General features: G+C 37.1%; 2 protein-coding genes across 2 annotated transcripts in view; one reads left to right on the top strand and one right to left on the bottom strand.

The window, feature by feature from the left end:
- The window catches only part of elovl2 (ELOVL fatty acid elongase 2), a 74,220-nt gene extending 72,191 nt beyond the window's left edge, over positions 1–2,029 (top strand). Inside the window, exon 8 of the mRNA XM_079406111.1 lies at positions 1,694–2,029. Coding sequence (XP_079262237.1) covers positions 1,694–1,816 — 123 coding nt within the window. The 3' untranslated portion in view covers positions 1,817–2,029. The remainder of the gene's footprint in view (positions 1–1,693) is intronic.
- sycp2l (synaptonemal complex protein 2-like) lies at positions 2,027–14,849 on the bottom strand (the record flags this gene model as incomplete). Its single annotated transcript, XM_079406511.1, is given in 35 exon segments — positions 2,027–3,243; positions 3,417–3,498; positions 4,243–4,301; positions 4,462–4,561; positions 4,750–4,844; positions 7,914–8,020; positions 8,806–8,904; positions 9,024–9,081; positions 9,151–9,218; positions 9,464–9,590; positions 9,689–9,735; positions 9,839–9,941; positions 10,183–10,228; positions 10,347–10,396; positions 10,714–10,830; positions 11,510–11,567; positions 11,654–11,694; positions 11,770–11,803; positions 11,933–11,975; positions 12,070–12,109; positions 12,202–12,365; positions 12,556–12,616; positions 12,699–12,791; positions 12,886–12,931; positions 13,029–13,081; positions 13,197–13,339; positions 13,429–13,463; positions 13,679–13,767; positions 13,851–13,936; positions 14,026–14,050; positions 14,159–14,260; positions 14,264–14,311; positions 14,315–14,333; positions 14,335–14,462; positions 14,655–14,849. Coding segments are annotated over 35 exon segments (2,703 nt in total). The 3' UTR covers positions 2,027–3,201.
- Positions 14,850–18,167: the final 3,318 nt, after the last annotated feature.

Here is an 18,167-nt window from a genome sequence, read left to right as displayed (position 1 = left end):
ATTTCAGCACCACAGTTGTGTTCATAGGCCTATATTAAAAAAATAAAATAAAAGATTGTTTCAAGGTGGCTTATTGGAACACTAGTGCAAACTTTTTTTCCTACGACATGACAAGCTAATTACATGGTTGTCAGCATTAAAAGGAATAATTGCTGCTTTTTGCAGTGCAATTTTTTTTATTTTTTTTGGGTGATGAAAATATCAGTATGTTTTCATCAGTTATTTTACCTACGGATCGATGTATTTCTTACAGATTGCTGCTCATTCGAAATCGGAGACAGATGAAAGATTAAATTTGTTTGAATGCATTATCAAGAGAGCGATTGCGCGTGAATAAGTGTTGTAGTAGTTGTTTAAATCATGCTTTCAGCTAAAAATATTCAGTATCTAGAAGGAACAAAAAAATTCCTCATGTCCATTGCCTTCATTCACATTCTATCAAGCTAGCTAAGTATTTTAAACTTGTGAATTCTTGCCAAATATGCAATTATATTACGGCCGGGTCATTGGCATTAATTGTACTTGTGATGGAGCGCCCTTGGAGCGAGTGAAAACCACGCCGCTTTAAAAAAAAAAAAAAAAAAAAAATCCGCTCCTTGCTCCATTCAAAATCACACCGCTCACATAGGCTACTCTGGTTGCCAGTAGGCTAACTGTTGCTGTCATGACAGATCCATTTCAGAACCAGCCGCTATCAAAATAATCTGGCTGTGGGCGCAGACCAGATATTATTGCTGGAGGGCCACTTTTGGCCCACGGGCCGCCTGTTGCCGACCACTGCTGTATGACATCTCAGTACTGAGAGGGCGATAAGCGAGCAGACGAATCCTACGCATTCAAATCGCTCTCGCAGTACTTGGATGTTATACGGTGATCATTCGGTGCAGCGCTTGTTCAAGTCGAACGCGCCTTCGAGCACAGTCCATTTTCTTCCATGTGCGCAAGTGTTACGAGTGTCAGAGCGCGTTCACTCTAGATCTTCCGTATTAAAAAAAAATAGAGTGAAACTTTTCTACAAATGAAATATGAAAGCAAATAGACATGATTGTGACTATTTTCTGTATGCGTTTTGTATGCAGCTCATGGTATAGCAACAAAGGAGGTTTATGACAAATATTAGCAGTGTAGCATGATAAACGCAAAGAGTGCATGTATCTGCTTATAGAATCAAAATCAACTATAGACCACAATCGGAAGTCATTACAAGCAGTCGATGATGGCTTAAAGTGGGTAAGCAAATAATACAAATTATTAAATTAGCAAATAAATACATTTTCAAGTGTAGCTTGATGCTAATTGTACTTATTATATTTTAGGATGTAGCCTATTCTTGTAAGCATTATAGTTTGTGTTTCTGGTGTAGAACCAAACTTTCTTAATTTAATGCTGTATATTGAGCAGCGGACGATATTAAATCCATATAGGAGATACATATGAGGAAAAAAATGCATTGTTGGTCGGCGCCACGTTGCGTGCAGGTATGAATTAGCAGAAGGCGAGTAATCATTTTGCGCTCGGTGTGAAAGCACCGTTCATCTGCGATTCGCCTCGCTTTCTCGCATCATGCTCAAAGTAAGTTTGAAATTGGTTAGAGCAGCACATTTTTAATAGCTCTGCCTAAAATGCTGCCTATTGGTGGTTTGGATGCTTCCTGTCTTACCAATTGTTAAACAAAAATGGCTTTTCTCTGCAGACATACAGAAAAATGAAGCTGGAGGGTGACAGAATTGCTAAGATTGGAGATCTTAAAAACAGTCATTCTAATGGCTTTTCATCCTCTCTCAACGGAGCTAACTCCAAACAGAAGCTGCAGTGATGTCACGATATGGCCAATGGAATGCTCTTCTCAATTCACTTATGCTGAATACTAGCGCAATAGTAGCCATAATCATCTGATAATCAAAATGCAATTTTATAAATTAGAATATAACTTTTTAACTTTTGTATCTTTGTTTTGCATATGTTCCTCTGAAGCCAGTGTAAATTGTTTGTTATACTCTGATTCAAAATAAACACCTCTGTTATTGAGTACAGTATCTACTTTATTACACATCTTTGGCAGTTCATCTCTCATGACAAGAAAATGTTCTGTAATGTCAAATCACTATTATAATTTGTTGTTCAAAAAAAGACGGTAGGCTACAAGTCTTAATCTGATATGCTGATTAAATCATTCAGTGTGTTATTGAATGTATTGCTATGTAGGATCTTATAACAGATCATAGCACTAATAAGTCTTGATTATCAGCCATGGATTCTTAGGTATAGACGTCAAGTCCCATTAAAAAATGCTATATAAAATACATTTGTAATTCTAACCCATGAAAATGTTAAACATGCATTTTTTTTATATTTCAGGGCTGGGCAACTTGATTAGCTTGCTACAGTGAGTTTGATAAGGGTTGGTGCTAAACTCGGCAGGAAAGTGGATCTCGAAGGCCAGAGTTGCCCACCCCTGACATATATCCTATTGCAACCAGTGGGCATAGCAAAGGGTTTGCCCACTTGTTTAAATAGCAAAAAACCTTTATATTAATGGCACAGCCACGAACCATGATGTGTTACATCCTATTGCAAGTCTTGGCAAGTGCCATCAGCAAACAGACACTTATTCTTAAAAAAAATAAAAACATTATATTAGATATATAGGTTGAGTCAGAGTATTTGGTCTGTTTTGCTAGAAAAGGGGTGCCCAACCCTGTTCCTGGAGATCTACCTTCCTGCAGAGTTCAGTTCCAACCCTGATCAAACAAACCCATCTAATTATCAAGCGCTCCTTCAGATTCTAATTAGATGGTTCAGTTGTGTTTGATCAGGGTTGGAAATGAACTCTGCAGGAAAGTAGATCTTCAGGAAGAGGGCTAGGCAACCCTGTGCTAGATGATAACTGTGTATCTGCTAAATTTTAACTAACTTTAATAGGTAAAAACAGTACAAAGCTTACATTTTAATTTCATGGGAGTCTTTGGTGTGAACCTATAAATTTATGCTTTTTAAAATGACCACAGAAAACCTTAATGATTGTTTTTATTATAAATTAAATTAAGCACTTGCAATGTTAAATGATAAATCTGATCATTTCACACCAGAAACAAATTAATTTAAGAGTAGACATTTCAGTAAAAAAAAAAAAAAAAAAAAAAAAAAAAAAAAAACTAGAAAATAAGATAAATGAAAACAAAAAAACATCAGTGTGAAGTCCTATAAGGAATCTGCAGTGGTGGCACCTTGAGGAGAGGCGGGCTGGAGAAGATGACAATTTTAACTCTTACACACAGTCAGAGTAGTATTTATTAACGATTTGCATGCTAACATTTAAATGATATACTTGACCTGGAAAGAGTCCAGAAACCTAGGCCTAAAGTCAACATGCAGTGCTGGTAAATTAAATGTGTAATAAAAGAAAAACTGCTCACCGCAGTAATTTTGCCCTCTCTTCTTGTTGATAAACTAAGTGGAGCTTCAGCACTCACATGTGGGATGAGGAGAGTATCCAACCTGTTATGGGAGAGCTTTTTAAAATTCACGTACAAGAACTTGCCTTGGTCATATGGATTTCTGCTTAACATGCAATGGACAAAAAAGAAAATATAACAATACATGCAATGAAGTGGGTACATTACGATATACAACTCAGAAGTGAACTGCAGTTAGGTCAAATATCTTATTTCCCTTAACACATACGTGCACGCACACACACAGACAAACTTTGAAGTTTGGCTAGAGAAAAGAGTTAACACTTTAGTATAGGGACCAGTTCCCACTATTAACTAGTTGCTTATTAGCACGCCTATTAACAACATATTGGATGTTTATTAGTACATATTCTGCATGACCATATTCTACATCCCTAATCCTACCCAATAACTAAACTACCTTACTCTTAATAAGATGCAAATTAGAAGTTTGAGGCAAAAGTTGTGGTTAATGCTTCGTTAACAGAAAATACTGACCCTTAAAATAAAGTGTGACCAAGTCCTGAACTCTAAAGATTACAAGGGCCTTACATCATCTGAATATTTGAATGGTTTGATGAAAAAAAAGAAAAAAAGAAAAAGTTGTACATTTAAGTTATTAAATGTCGTTAATTCAATCTCTAGGGTGATTTACAATGCTAAAATTTGGCCTAGTGTTGGGGACTATGGGAGGAGAAAAAAAAAAAAAAAAAAAAAAAAAAAACCTCCAAATATACAGACAAAAACAGCACATGCTTCATGCAAACATTAAACCGGCTTAGACTACCTCTTCTGCTGTCTATCACAGAACGCCCGAACTGTGTCAGACTCCAACTGCCAGAAATTCTGAAACATGACCAAGTGCATTTGACAGAGAACAGCACTGACTTATTCACCTGAACAAGTCATATTTAATAGAACATATAAACATTGCATTCAAAAGCGTATATAACATGAAATCTATTTAATGACAATGTGCTCATTTTATTGAGAAGCTAAGACAGACCACAGTCTCTTTCTCGATGGTTTTGAGAGCCAGACAGTCCTGCTCCAAGCACACCAACTGCTGCACCACCGTGTTCTGGAACTGCTCCAGGTGCAGCAACCTACATGCAGAACAGCATGGTTTGTTTTCTGAATCTCAGCTATAACTTGTTGACTAAAAGAGAGCAGTGTTAGCGTTTAATTACCTGAACTGGTGATATGCTTAGACTAGATTTATATTGTTTACGGACAAAACAGGACCAAACCAAAGAAGCTGCTGAATGCTAATGCTGTGTTTTGTGCTCTGTACCTTTGATTGTGTACAGCTCCTAAGAGAGAAGTCACATTTCTCTGGCAGTCTGTTAAAGATTGCAGGGATCTAGCTTCAATCTTCTTATACCTGCTCTGGATCACAAAGAAAAGAATTCCATGCTGACTTAAATCAGATGATAGTTCACCCAAAATGTCCTTCATGCTTCTTTCATTTAACACAAATGGAGATAATTTTGTACAATGTTTGAGTCACATGCAATGATAGCATTTTTGTCTACTGGCTAAATAGTACATTTAAAATATTAAGCCATAAAACTAGCTTTGCCTATTCCATGAAATCATTTTAGGGGGCTGGCCAGATTTTTTTTCAGTTTAATTTGTGTCAACCCTGTGTTTTAGGTACCATGGAAGTGGCAATGAAAACTGCTAAAAGCTGAGTAACTTATGCTCCACAGCTAACCTGATCCAGGGCAGGTTGTGTTAATATTGTGAGCAAAGTGACATGCAATACAGCCACTCCTGTTTCAGGGCACTAATTTTTCTAGATTTTAGCAATGATTATTATTAGGGGCCAAACATTGAAGGTACGTACACCTCTTGTATCCTTAAGACTTATTCTTCTTCTTCCGTTTCCTCCACTCGAGTCGAACCGCTTGCGGGAAAGTTGTGACATTTGGCACACAGATGGAGGAGAGTCTGAACTGTCACCATAGCAAATTTGGAATCTCTAACTCAAACTCTCTAGTGCTACCACTTGTCCAAAATTTCACTCGTGTGTACGTTAATAACTTTAACCGTAAGGTCTAGAAGGAAATTTTTTCCCCTCTGAATCCTTAGCTCATGCAGAGTCGAATGAATTCAAGTGTAAAAATTATAAGGTTTAGTTTTTTCGCTATTTTTAATAACCTACTTTTTCAAACTCATCCTAGACTGTTTGTCTAATTTTCACCTAAATTGGCTCAGATCATCTTCAGAACATGCTGGCAAAAAGTTAAGAAATTCAAGTTGATTAGCCAATCTGTTTTCGAATAATGCGTGAACAAATTCGATGAAGGGCACGCAAAAATAGATGTGAGGGTATATCTCCGCAACAGTTTGGCGTATTGAGGACAAACTTGGTGTGTGTTATAACAAGCATGACCTGAGGCTATATACAAAGTTGGTGCAGCGCCACCTAGTGGTCAGGAGATATGAAATGCCTATTTTTGTTGACTTCTAAATGCACAAAACTGGTCTCTTCAGATTCGGTGGAGCATGCCGAGTAGAACCATACCCAATTTTCCCATGTCAGCCATTTTGAATTTTGTCATAACATGCTATATTTCACAAACACATTGCCATATTACGAAACTGTGTGTGTTTGCCACCATTTCTGACAGTACTCAAAAAGTTTGGGAGCAGCGCCACCTCGTGGCCAAAAAGTTAAGAAATGTGCTATAGTAATGAAACTGGTCTCAATATATTCTTTGGGTCATGCAGAGAACATCGATACCAATTATGCCAAAATTGGTCAAAATTCCTGTCCACCATTTTGATTAATGTTGAAAACCTACTTTTTTGAACTCCTAAACAGTTGGTCTGATTTTCACCAAATCGGACTCGGATCATCTTCAGACCATGCTGGCAAAAGTTATGGATTTTTTGATATACTAAATCAATGTTTAATGCATCCACAAATTTGCTGAAAAGATGCCAAACTGCATCAGAGGCTGCATCTCTGCAAAGCTTTGACATTTACACTAAGCTTTGTATGTGCCATAACCACCTCACACTCCACATGAATTTAGTAACAGCGCCACATATTGTTCAAGAGTGATAATTTAACCACCACTAATTATGAAATTTCAAAAAATGTTAATAACTTTTGATTGCATTAGCCTGTTGTAATGAAACTGGTCTCAAAATATTCCTTGGGTCATACCAACAACACGCATACCAATTATGTGTATAGTATAGTGAAGTGACATTCAGCCAAGTATGGTGACCCATACTTGGAATTCGTGCTCTGCATTTAACCCATCCAAAGTGCACACACACAGCAGTGAACACACACACAGAGTGAACACACACCCGGAGCAGTAGTCAGTCAGCTGCCATAGTCTGCCATAGTCTGCCATAGTCAGCTGAACTTTGTCTGCCATTTTGATTTATGTTGAAAAACTACTTTTTCAATCTCCTCAACCATTGGTCTGATTTTCACAAAAATAGAGTCAGATCATCTTCAGACTGTTCTGACAAAAAGTTATGGATTTGGTGTTGATAGAAGAAACCCTTTTTGTATAGCGTCAGTGTTGTCAGGGGAGGAATATCCATGGAGGGTCGCACAGACTTCCACGTACTAGTGGACAGAGGTCATCCTGGATTCTCTGACCAATCTGTACCCTCACAGGCCCATCATTAAATGCGTCACCACATAGACCTTCTACCACAGATGAGCCTTGAACACCCTACACCGTCACCAAGTTGTGGTTTGTCCCTCCTCGCAACACCATTTTTTGGATGCTCCACAGTTGTCGGACCACAACAATTTGGCTTTGTTGATGTCACTCAGGGCCCCTTTTTATCAAGCTTCTCAAAGTGCCATTTTAGTCTTAAATGCTGATAATTCATGAAATTTGCTCCTACTTTCAAAATAGAGTATAAAAGCAATTTATCAAATTTATGCCCTGCAAAGGCAAAAGGTCTAACTTCGATTTTGGTCGAAAATTAGCGGTTGATATTTTTGGGACATTCAAAATATCATTTATCATGTGGATAAGTATCTTTAGTCAATTTTCATTGTTTTTCCAAGAAAATAATGGGTTGTCTTAACCGTAACTTGTGAAAAGAGCAGTAACTGGTGTTATACTGAAAAAAAAAAAATCTTTAAAGATTATTCATGATTACAAAGTGTTAGGAACGCTCAAATTGAGATATGGCGTTCTGCCTTCGTTTTACTGTCCATTAAAGTCTGCAACATTTTAATTATGGTGTAACTTTTATACTTCCATACATCTGATTAGTTAGATGGACTACTCGTGTTTTACTGTATTAGACAAAAAAACAAAAACAACTTTAGAATGACATTGCGTTGACTTTGTTTGAAGAATCATTTGCAAAAAAAAAAAAACAAAAACAAAAAAAAAAAAAACAGAACTAAACTTGGTAATCTTAATGCAAAGAAAGTTAAATAAAAAGGCTGCAGTTAGCTATTGAACTCACAGTAAAGTGTGCTCTCAGCTGAGTCTTAAAGGAGTTAAAAACAGCTTTGACACCAGCACCCAGCTCTTCCTCAGACTCCTCATCCGCCAATGCTTCAGTTACTCGCTCTGACACACAGACATGCACATTAAAATATTTTTACAAATGGGGATGCCCTCAAAGGTTTTGACAGAATTCTGGGTACAATGGGGTACACACACAGACAGAGAGCTTCTCATTTGGTATTCATGTCACTCGCGTTGGCAGTGAATAGCAGCACACAATGGTGCTTTTTATCCTTCTCTCAAGCAGAAGCAGCATGGAGCAGACTTGAAAAAGTGGAGCTCAAGCGAGAGAGAAAAAAAACAAAAACTAAGCCAAGCATCACTATCACTACCGATTTAAACAAATCCTAAACTATTAAGTATCATAAGTTCATGTTTTTAAATCCCAGTGAATGCATGAACAACGTATAAAATTAAAATATAGTATAAGTTGCTTCTGATAACCATCTGCCAAATGCTTAACTGTGAATTTGTGTTAGACTAAGATTGAGCTACTGTTCTTCAGCTCCACATACTTTTCAGGAAAAAAAATGTTTTTATTTAAACTTCAAAACGTAGAAAAGCAGAAATAACTAAGAATTTGACTAGACTCAATACTCCCATATGCATTGGAAAGGTGACGGTCAAGGGTCCAACTTACGTGGGTTCAGCAGCACAAATGAGACATCCTCTAAGCCAGGCGTCTCCAACCCTGCTCCTGGAGAGCTACCGTCCTACAGATTTCAGCTCCAACCCCAGTCAAACACACCTGAACCAGGTCTTCAAGGCTACTTGTTAATTTTAGACAGGCGTGTTGGAGCAGGTTTGGAGATCCCTGCTCTAAGCTGTTAAAGACTGAACACATTTACCTGCAGCATCCTCTAGTGGGCTAGACATGAAAAGTCTTCTGGGTTGGAATGTCGGGTGTTTGGGCAGCTGCATGTCCCCTTTCAGACCCACATACAGCTCTGTGTGGCACATACGTGTCCTTAATTATCCATCAAAATTGTTATTTATTTCTGAAGACTTTTATGGGCATTGATGTAAACACTGTATGCCAAAAAGGTGTGCTTGTGGGGTCTCTCACCTGATAATTCATCTGCTTCACTTTTCTGGGGAGTTGATATTTCTTTATCCAAATTGTGCTGAATAAGTGTATACATTGTTAATATAAACATGCATTATAAGCACACCACACTGAAATAGAATTGTACCTCTTCAATAAGATTATCAAGTTCCTCCAGTGGTAAACTGGTTTCAGAAACAGTCTTGTTTTGAAAACCTTGGGGGGGGGGGGATAATGCAATTTAATTGTTGCATAATTAAATTATGCTGCATTCTCGTGCTATCGGAATTATCGTAAATACGAGTTTCCCAGTCGGAAATTGACAATATAAGACCTCTCTAAGGCCGTTAATGTCCAATTTCCAACTAGGAAGATCGCATTTACTATAATTTCCGATAGCACGTAAATGCAGCATCAGAATAAGCCATCTTCTGAGATTAGCCTTATGTAATCATACTCACCTGAATCAGCAGTGGACTCTTTGAAGGATGAATCCATGTTTAGTGATCTCCCTAGTTTGACTTGAGACTGCCAGTCTTCACTTGCCACTCTTTCCTTTCCTTGAAATCTTTCTTTGGGTGTTGAATGCTAGGAAGAAAATTCATAAAAGATCCACATTTTTATACCCTGTATAAATTTTGTTATTTTTTCCCACTACAAATCTACTGACAAAAACGACATTCTACCTTAGAGAGTTCATCCTCAGTACTGCTGGGTGATGAAAGAGGAAGAACTACGGAAGAGTTAAAAAAATAAAAAAATAAATAAGGTTGCAGAATATCTGAAGGATTTTATAAAGTAATGTAGTCCTGCAGAATTAGTAACTGATAGCCTGCCTCTGAGTTTGCCCTTAGCTCTAGGCTTTCTCCTGCTGTAGACAGCATGTGGAGTGTCCTTGCGGAGACACCATTCATCTGAATGAATCACCTTCATTTTCTTCTGCAATCACATTTTTTCATCATTACATTTATGCATTTAGCAGATGCTTTTGTCCAAAGCTACTTAAAATAGAGGGGCATAAGCAGTTAGTCGAAGAGCCAACAATTTTCGGGTGTACAATGCCAGGTTTACTAGAAAGCTTGATTAGGCAAACTACAGCATTCTTGAATGTACAATTGTCTAATATGTATAAAATTACCAATTTCTGCAAATAACGAAGCCTTTACATGTTCTAGCTAACCTTAAAAGGAGTTCTACCCAGAGTGTCAGGGAGGGATTTTGTAGACCTGATAAAGAAAAATGCATGTTTTAGGGAAACTACTGTAAGTGACACCCTTACATTTCATACTGACTTTAAAATTGAGCACTGTCAGACCAGAGAGACCTTACAAAAATACCACTTACCCGTTAGATGATGATGTCTGACAGAACAATACAGTCTTGGCACGTGTAACCTAAATGAAAAAAGCAAATCTTAATTTATGTTAAACTTTAAAACTGAGAAAACTTAGAGAATTTCAAAAGTAGTAAGGATACAATTTAACTTATGGCACAATCGATTAGGGTAGAAAACTGGCTTTGAAACTTAATTTTACAAGTTTCTAATTTTCAGCAGTCATTTGAGTGGCACTTTATGTACATTAAGATTAAGTAAAAAAAAAAAAAAAATTATCTGAATCGAGAGCCCCAAAATATTGGTAAAGAAATTCATATAAAATAGCCCAGTTTAAGAGGACAGTGGATCTGATATGTGTCTCTGCACACCACTGACCTGGTACCTCCACAAAGCGGTCATGAACGCTATAGTCTTTGGATTCCTGTCATGTGACTTCCCTGACCGGTCTGTGTCAAAAGTGTCACTCTGACATTGAGACACCTCAAGGATCACCTGGGGCAGCCATATACACACACCTACTCATATGCCAGAAAACTACAAATTTTCAACAAGTGGCCCTTTAACATTATTTCATTGTCATTTAGCATCCAAAATATGCTCTAAAGTGTCCAGTACTAGTTCTTGGGGGAAAAGATCAAAAGGCAGCAAATTGTGACACCTGCTTTGGCACAGTATAAAAATTGGATATTTTGAAAAGATCACTACTGAATTAACAAATAAATGTCAAAAAAAAAAAAAAAAAAAAAGTAAAATCCTAGAGAAACTATGAAATCCATTGGCACATTACCAGGAGGGGAGTTTTAAAGGGGGTATGCAAGACAATTTTGGGGCCCTTTCTACTAGATCCATGTTTCAAATTTAGGGACAGTCTATAGATGTAATGATTTTTTATACTGTACTGTATGTCCTACCCCCTTAGCCTAACTTTAGCACTCGCACAAAACTTTCTGCCTTTTTACATATTTAAAAAAAAAAAAAAAAAAAAAAAAAAAAGATTATGTAAGATTTATGAGCTTGTTTTTCCATGTATACCAAAACAAATGTCCCAATTAATGGAAAAAAAAAAAAAAAAAAAAAAAACTATTACTATTTTTGTTGAGACATTTGATCTCCATAGTGTAGGGAATACCAAGTACACACACACAGACAGAGAGAGAGAGAGAGAGCATACCTCTGAATCGGAATGATCCTTAAGTTTAAAGATGTCTTGGCCTGGGGTTCTTTTGACTCTTCACTCACCAAAGAAAGAAGAGCATTAAACCACTTTTTTTTTTTTATCCCAGAAGAGAACATGTACAGCAATTAATAGTCTTACTTTGATCTTGAATATCTGCTTGGTCCACTCAAAGGGGAACGCTGAAAAATGACTGGAAGTTGGTGAAACTGGGCGCCCATACAACCTCTTTAATTTGCTATCTGGATTATAGTTACCTGATAGATGATTTTGGTTTCCGCAGCAGATGGACTACAAAAGAAAAAAAAAAAAAACATTTCCATGAGAGAATCGGATACTAATGTCTTATCAAATGAAATGCAGAAATCAAGATGCCTGCTGCAATGCAAACACAAATTTTACACAGCTAGGCAAACATGCCTGGTAAAAGTCTGCAGCATTGATGTTTGTTCGTGCTGGTTTCCTGTATAAGACGACATTTCATATTGATAAATCTGGAACAATGTACTATAAATAAAATTCAACAAAACATATCTGTTAGAGTGTAAGGCGCCTGCCTTCTATCTTGGTCAAGCAACGCCCTGATTGCAGAGCTTCCTAGTAATAAAAAGGACATGTAATTTATAACCACTGGTATGTGTGATATTTAAATATGACCATGATTCTTTAAAAACAGTACTTGCCAACACCTTTGAAATGGAGGAAGACTGTGGTTTATCTGGAAACACTTTTGTCATGGCTGTTTGGATGTTGTGCTCTGCACTAAAGATGATTTTGACAATTTTGCCAGTGATCTCTCCATGAAAGAGTGGGGTACTCATGTGAACTTCCAATATTTTCTGATGATCACGCTCTAAAGCAATAAGATAAAATAGACATTTGAAGAAACAAGATTAATGAACTGTGAGAATTAAAAGCAATTCCAAATCACAATTAATCTACTTCAGGTTTGTATTTAGTTTTAATACTAATAAGAAAAGCCATGAAAAACATTATGAACTGAAGATATGCTAGTGGTCAGGGCCATTTGTGATTAATCTCACCTTGAAGATCATACATGCTGACAACATCTTTAGGCAGGTGAATCAACTCCCACAGTGTGTTCTACCACAAATGGAAGCCAAGTTTAGTTACACTACTGATTTAAAAAAATATATTGTACATTAAAACACATTTTTGAACACACCTTTGGGTCATTTACAAATAAACTAATGGTTGATGTTCCAATGTTGAAATCCACCCAAAACTCCTTTAGAAACTCATCTTCAGGCTTGAACAGCTAAAAATAATTTGCAGTGAAAAGAGAAATTGCAGTTTACAAGTAACTTATTTTGTGGGGGGGGGGGGGGGGGGGGGGGCGCTTTCATGCTTACCTCAACTGAATCAAGAAATGCCTGGGTACAAGGGAAAGAGAAGACTCTAGGACAGAGGGATCATGCAAACATGTCAGACCTTTACGGACAATGCTGACTGGATAAAGCCTGCATTGTAAAAAATAAACAAAACTCAAATATACCTTCTAGAGCTGCCAAAATAACTGTTGAGTTCATTAAGGAATGTCCTACAGTCCTTTAAAAAAAAGAAAAATAGAAGAACTCCAATACCCGGAAAATACTGTTTAAAACCAAAACATGCTTGGTGAGTCTAGTACTTTGAGCAGTGAAAAAGAAATGCCTAAACATACGGTTTCAAAATCTTTGTCACGAATTGAAGTAAAGGCTGAAGCAAAGCTTCTGAAACGGAACCATTTGCCAGCAAAGTCTTCTCTTAGTTTCCTTGGTGTCATCCTGCAGAGTGCTTCAGAAATGGCCACCTGCATTTCATAATCTGGTGACAGCATCAAATATTACAAAATGAACAAAGTAACAAACACAAAGTCCCTAGACTATTATTATTTTTTTTAAATGATGGCTTACCACCAATGTCTGTCAGCGCTTTTGCCAAGTCCTCTCTGTAAGAAATGACAACGCAAAAGTGTTTGCAACGAAATTCGCCCTTTTCCGAATGGAAACTCGGTCTGTTAGTGTGGTACAGAAATCTGTTGTCCACTAGAGCGCAGCCTTGCTTGCAATGGGATGGGAGCGTCGCTCATTTGAAGTGTAAATGTAGTATGTGCAACCGCTGTACTCTGTAATGGCAATTAATGTATGCTGAATGATAGCTTACAAGAGCCCGACATGGTCATCTGACTGGCAGAGTTTCTTCCTTATATCTTTGGGACAGCTGTCCAACATAGAGTTTATGGTTCTGATGGCCTGTGTACAAATAATGTCAAATTATTTCACAGGGTAAATGTTATTTTATTTTTTTGCATTTTTAACAGCTTCATGACAATTACCTCTAGACGCAGACAGAAAGGCACTTCATAGTCCAAAACAACAGCCCCAAACCGCAGCAAAAATATATCCAGGATCTTATTGCTGCCTTCAACCCATACCGAATTATTATTATTAATATTGTTAAACTATACAAAAAAAAAAAAAAAAAACAATACAAATCTTTGAATAGGCCACCTGCAATGGTGAGCTGACACAGACCCTGTTAAAAAAATAACAAATAAAACAATTAAAAATCTTTAAAATTAGTCAATAACAGACAGACAAAAAGTTCTTTGTAGCGAAAATGTATTACAGAAAAATGTATTACCATGGCAACCTCGTAGAAAACTTCGATGAGATTCATGGCGTCCCTGGGTGGTTTGTGTTGTTCTTTGAGATGCTCTGACGAAACCTCAAACCAATTCAACATTTAAAAAGCGAGCAGATTATAAATTGTCATACTAACCAGCAATTTAGAGGTTTAGCCTATATCAGAATTAGATAAATATGCTTATCTTCACAATCAAGCCGTGATGAACGAGTTTCTGGATGCTGTCTTCATCTTTAATAATTAGATGTTCAATTGCCCGTAATATTAAGGCAACGTTCTTATGTTCGTTTTTATGCAGCTCCTGACGAAGAGTAAGATTATATGGGTAAGAAATGTCCACTTTTGGAGAACGGAGAATCTTAATCGAAACATGTTTAATAACATGAATATTTGTAAAAATTTTTAAATCATGATCCTACAAAAAATAAATAAATAAAAGGACAGTTGATAGGCTATTGCATGAAAATACAGAAAAAGCATATTCATAACCTGCCTTAATGACAACTTCGTCCAGTCGATCGGCCAAGGACACAGAAGATTTTTCTTCAATAAGAATCATAATAGCCATGCTAAGGTTATTTTGGACAAAGGCATCATGGAGTCTACACGTAAACTGTAGTAAGAGAAGCACTGGATGAATGTCAGGAATAGGCCTACTAAAAACAACAAACAACTCAATAGGGTCCATTGTGCTTCAATTTTAAGTAAAATTATTGAGCAAGGACCCTAAGGCTAATACACAGTCGATAAATCACAGTGATTTATTAGTCCGTATAACCATATCTTTGATATAAATCGACAGGTAATAAACCTCCAGAGAAGAACTCACACTCATGATGCACAGACAGACGAGCTCCTCAGATTGCAGACTGTCTAATTAAACACAAGTGGTTTTTAATCAAGCTCTGTATCCGCTTTTTTCACGCCCATGACCCTTTGCGAGATGACTTCCGCTAACCAGTAAACAATCAGGGAAACGTATGCTTTATGAAGTATTTTCAAATGCTTTGTCCAAATAACCACACTTGTGGGGTGCTTCTCGGAGGCTTACTCAATGAGTACTTAATTTCAATAAGTAGGCTACTTACTTACTTTATTTTTTTTATTTTGCAAGTAACATTTTTAGTTTGAAAACATACTTTAAGGTATAAGTACTTAAGGAGCGCTTAATGAATGCGATCCGCCATGTCGATGTTGTCATGTGACCTATGACAATAGGTGCGTTCGACTTGAAGCACGGCTACAGACGGTGGTCAACGAGAGTAGCCGCTTGCAGTCAGGGGCGGAGTTGAAAACGGAGTCGTCAAGTCGGACACTTCGGGGCTCTCGTAGTTTGCTGCATCTACCTCAGTCATGGCAGATCACGTGGCGTTTGCTTGCTTTATTGCAGACGAACTGGAAGCTATAGAAATGCCGTTATTGTTGTATGAAATTGAGCACAATGAGCAACGAAAGTGAGTAAAGGTTCAATGTAATAAGTATTATTTTTATATATCCAAAGGGACATGGGACCATACCCAACACCAGTGTGACTCGTTATTTCTAATACTAACCAATCAATGCAATTATACTTAACAATTTTCATTAGAAGTGATTCTTTTTTTATTACTATGTTGGTTTATGTTTTAATAAACCTTTAAGATGTATGTAATATTTTGAAAGGGTGTCATCACGACAGAAACGAGTTTTAAGTAAATAAATAGAACATATTGAAAATTTGACTTGTGCAGTATGATTCATTATGTGTGTTTTTGCTACTGCAACTTAATAAAAATAATCTATTAAGATAATAATTGTATGTACTAAATGTGGTTTTCATTACAGATAAAAGAATTAGGATGTTACATATTTGTTTACTTATTTTACTATTTCTCCAGTTAGGTAAGCACATTTTAGTAAGACAAAACACCATGAACATACGTGAACACCATGAACAGGCCTACGGATAAGCCCAATTTATTTGCCTTTCTATTATGATTTATATCATCTTATGAAAGTGATCTGAATGTTGTATTAAGTTGACATCCAGCCAGAGTTGTTGGTAGTAATCACATGCAAGTGAAGATGGATGAACCCAGCAACTAGACAATTAGTATCAATCAGAATCCATGATGACCACATTATATTAAAAGTCTGTAAGATTGACACTTGATTTATTCCATAAAAAAATTATCTAAATAGGTTATGCAGCTTAATACTGTAAAGGGTCTGTATGAAAAAGGTCCAAAATAAACCTATGCACAAAACCTATATAAACGAATTAACAAAAAAGTGATTGCAGTAAAAATAATTGTAATCTTTTAATAAACATGATTTACGAGATGAAGATGACATGAAAAGTTAATTTATTTTTATTTTTTTGAAAGTCCGTATATGAGCATTAGTGGGACTGAAGTTGTCAGAATAAACCCGAAATACACGTCCTTGTTGTCATGTGGTGAATTTGGCCAATCCTGAAACAGCTGTGTCGTCATCAGCGCTCCCGCAGTCGCTCTGGAGAAATTGCGCCGGCTGAGTCAGCCGGCTGCTCTCGAAACGCTATCGCGGTACTTTGATGCCACACGTGACAGTGACGTGTGGTCGGCGCCGGTTCAAGTCGGACTAAATTTCTAACCGGCATGCACTGCTTCAAGTCAGCCGCCGATCGGTCTGCTAAATGCTGCATGAAGTCGAACGCACCTATTATAATACGCGCAACAACTTAAAAGATACTAGCGATCAGGGACGGATTAACGCACGGGCCTACCGGGCACTGGACCAGAGGGGGGCCCAGCTACTCCCGGACCGCGATTTCCCCCTCAGATTTTGAATGCAGCTTCCAAAAGACAAAAAATAGCCGAATAATATTTTTTTATATTTAATAAACGACCACACCGGTGTGATTAGATCATTAATTGCGGCACATCATCAGCTGCTAAATTGTTCACTCATCTTCGCTGGCTGGCACGGAGCCAGAGACAGCCGCGTGTTTCTACAGCACTGCGCATTACAACCAATCACACATGATTCTGTTGAGTTTATGAGTACAATGGCCAATAAGAGGCGTCCAGATGAGTCATCGCTGAAAGTGCAGAAGTGCGTACGCTGTAAGCAACTTCAGTAATAATGGGAGTTTTTGAGAGTGCTTTAATTCTGGCAATGATAATGTTCTTTGATAATATAAATTGAGTGTCTATTTACACTTTTGGCAGAGACTATTTACAGTAATTCCTCCCACCAAGGTGTGACTAGGACTGTCAAATTTATAAAAAACGGCTCTGAATCGTGAGTTTCAGTGGCGCAGATGGTAAAGTGCGAACTTTTTGACGCGATCGACCTGGGTTCGAAGCCACCTTTTGCCGAACCTTTTTTCTCCCTTTTCAAATCTCATATCACACCGTAAAAGCATTTATTGTCAATAAAAAAGAAAATAACCAAAAAGTTGAAAATAAAGTATCTGGTAAGGGTAGGTGTCGGGAGGGCTTTATTGTAGGCTACCAATAAGGTGGCATCCATTTAATAATTTGAATTAAAATTATAAAAAATTTACACTCAATACTATTATTGCATACTGTTTTATAATGTAATACAATTCTGAAGTGCAGATAATTGCCACTATTTTGCGACAAGTAGTATAAATAGCAGAAAATCATGCTATTTTAACATAGTGTAAATATAATCTATAGCTATTTGCACTTAGTGTAAATAACATATCGCTAAAAATACAGCTATTTTCACTTGGTGTAAATAGAATCCATTACTATTTGAATTTAAGAAAAAATGAGCGCTATTTCAACTGAGGGTGGCCTTTAATCAGTCCGTGCCCAGGGCACCGGTGCGTCACAATCCGTCCCTGCGAGCGATCTGTAAATATATTGATGTTTCTTGTTGAATTTAAGTGTCGTTTCATCCCTCAGGCTTATAAATAAAAACAACAACAAAAATGCTATTTTTGATGCATTATGATATGAATATTATGATTATTCAAAGATATTTAACCTTGCTGTTTTCTGTGTATGTAATCTCA

The sequence above is a fragment of the Barbus barbus genome (genome assembly GCF_936440315.1).
Source record: "Barbus barbus genome assembly, chromosome: 44".
Classification (NCBI taxonomy): Eukaryota; Metazoa; Chordata; class Actinopteri; order Cypriniformes; family Cyprinidae; genus Barbus; species Barbus barbus.
This window is presented reverse-complemented; position numbering and strand designations above follow the sequence as displayed.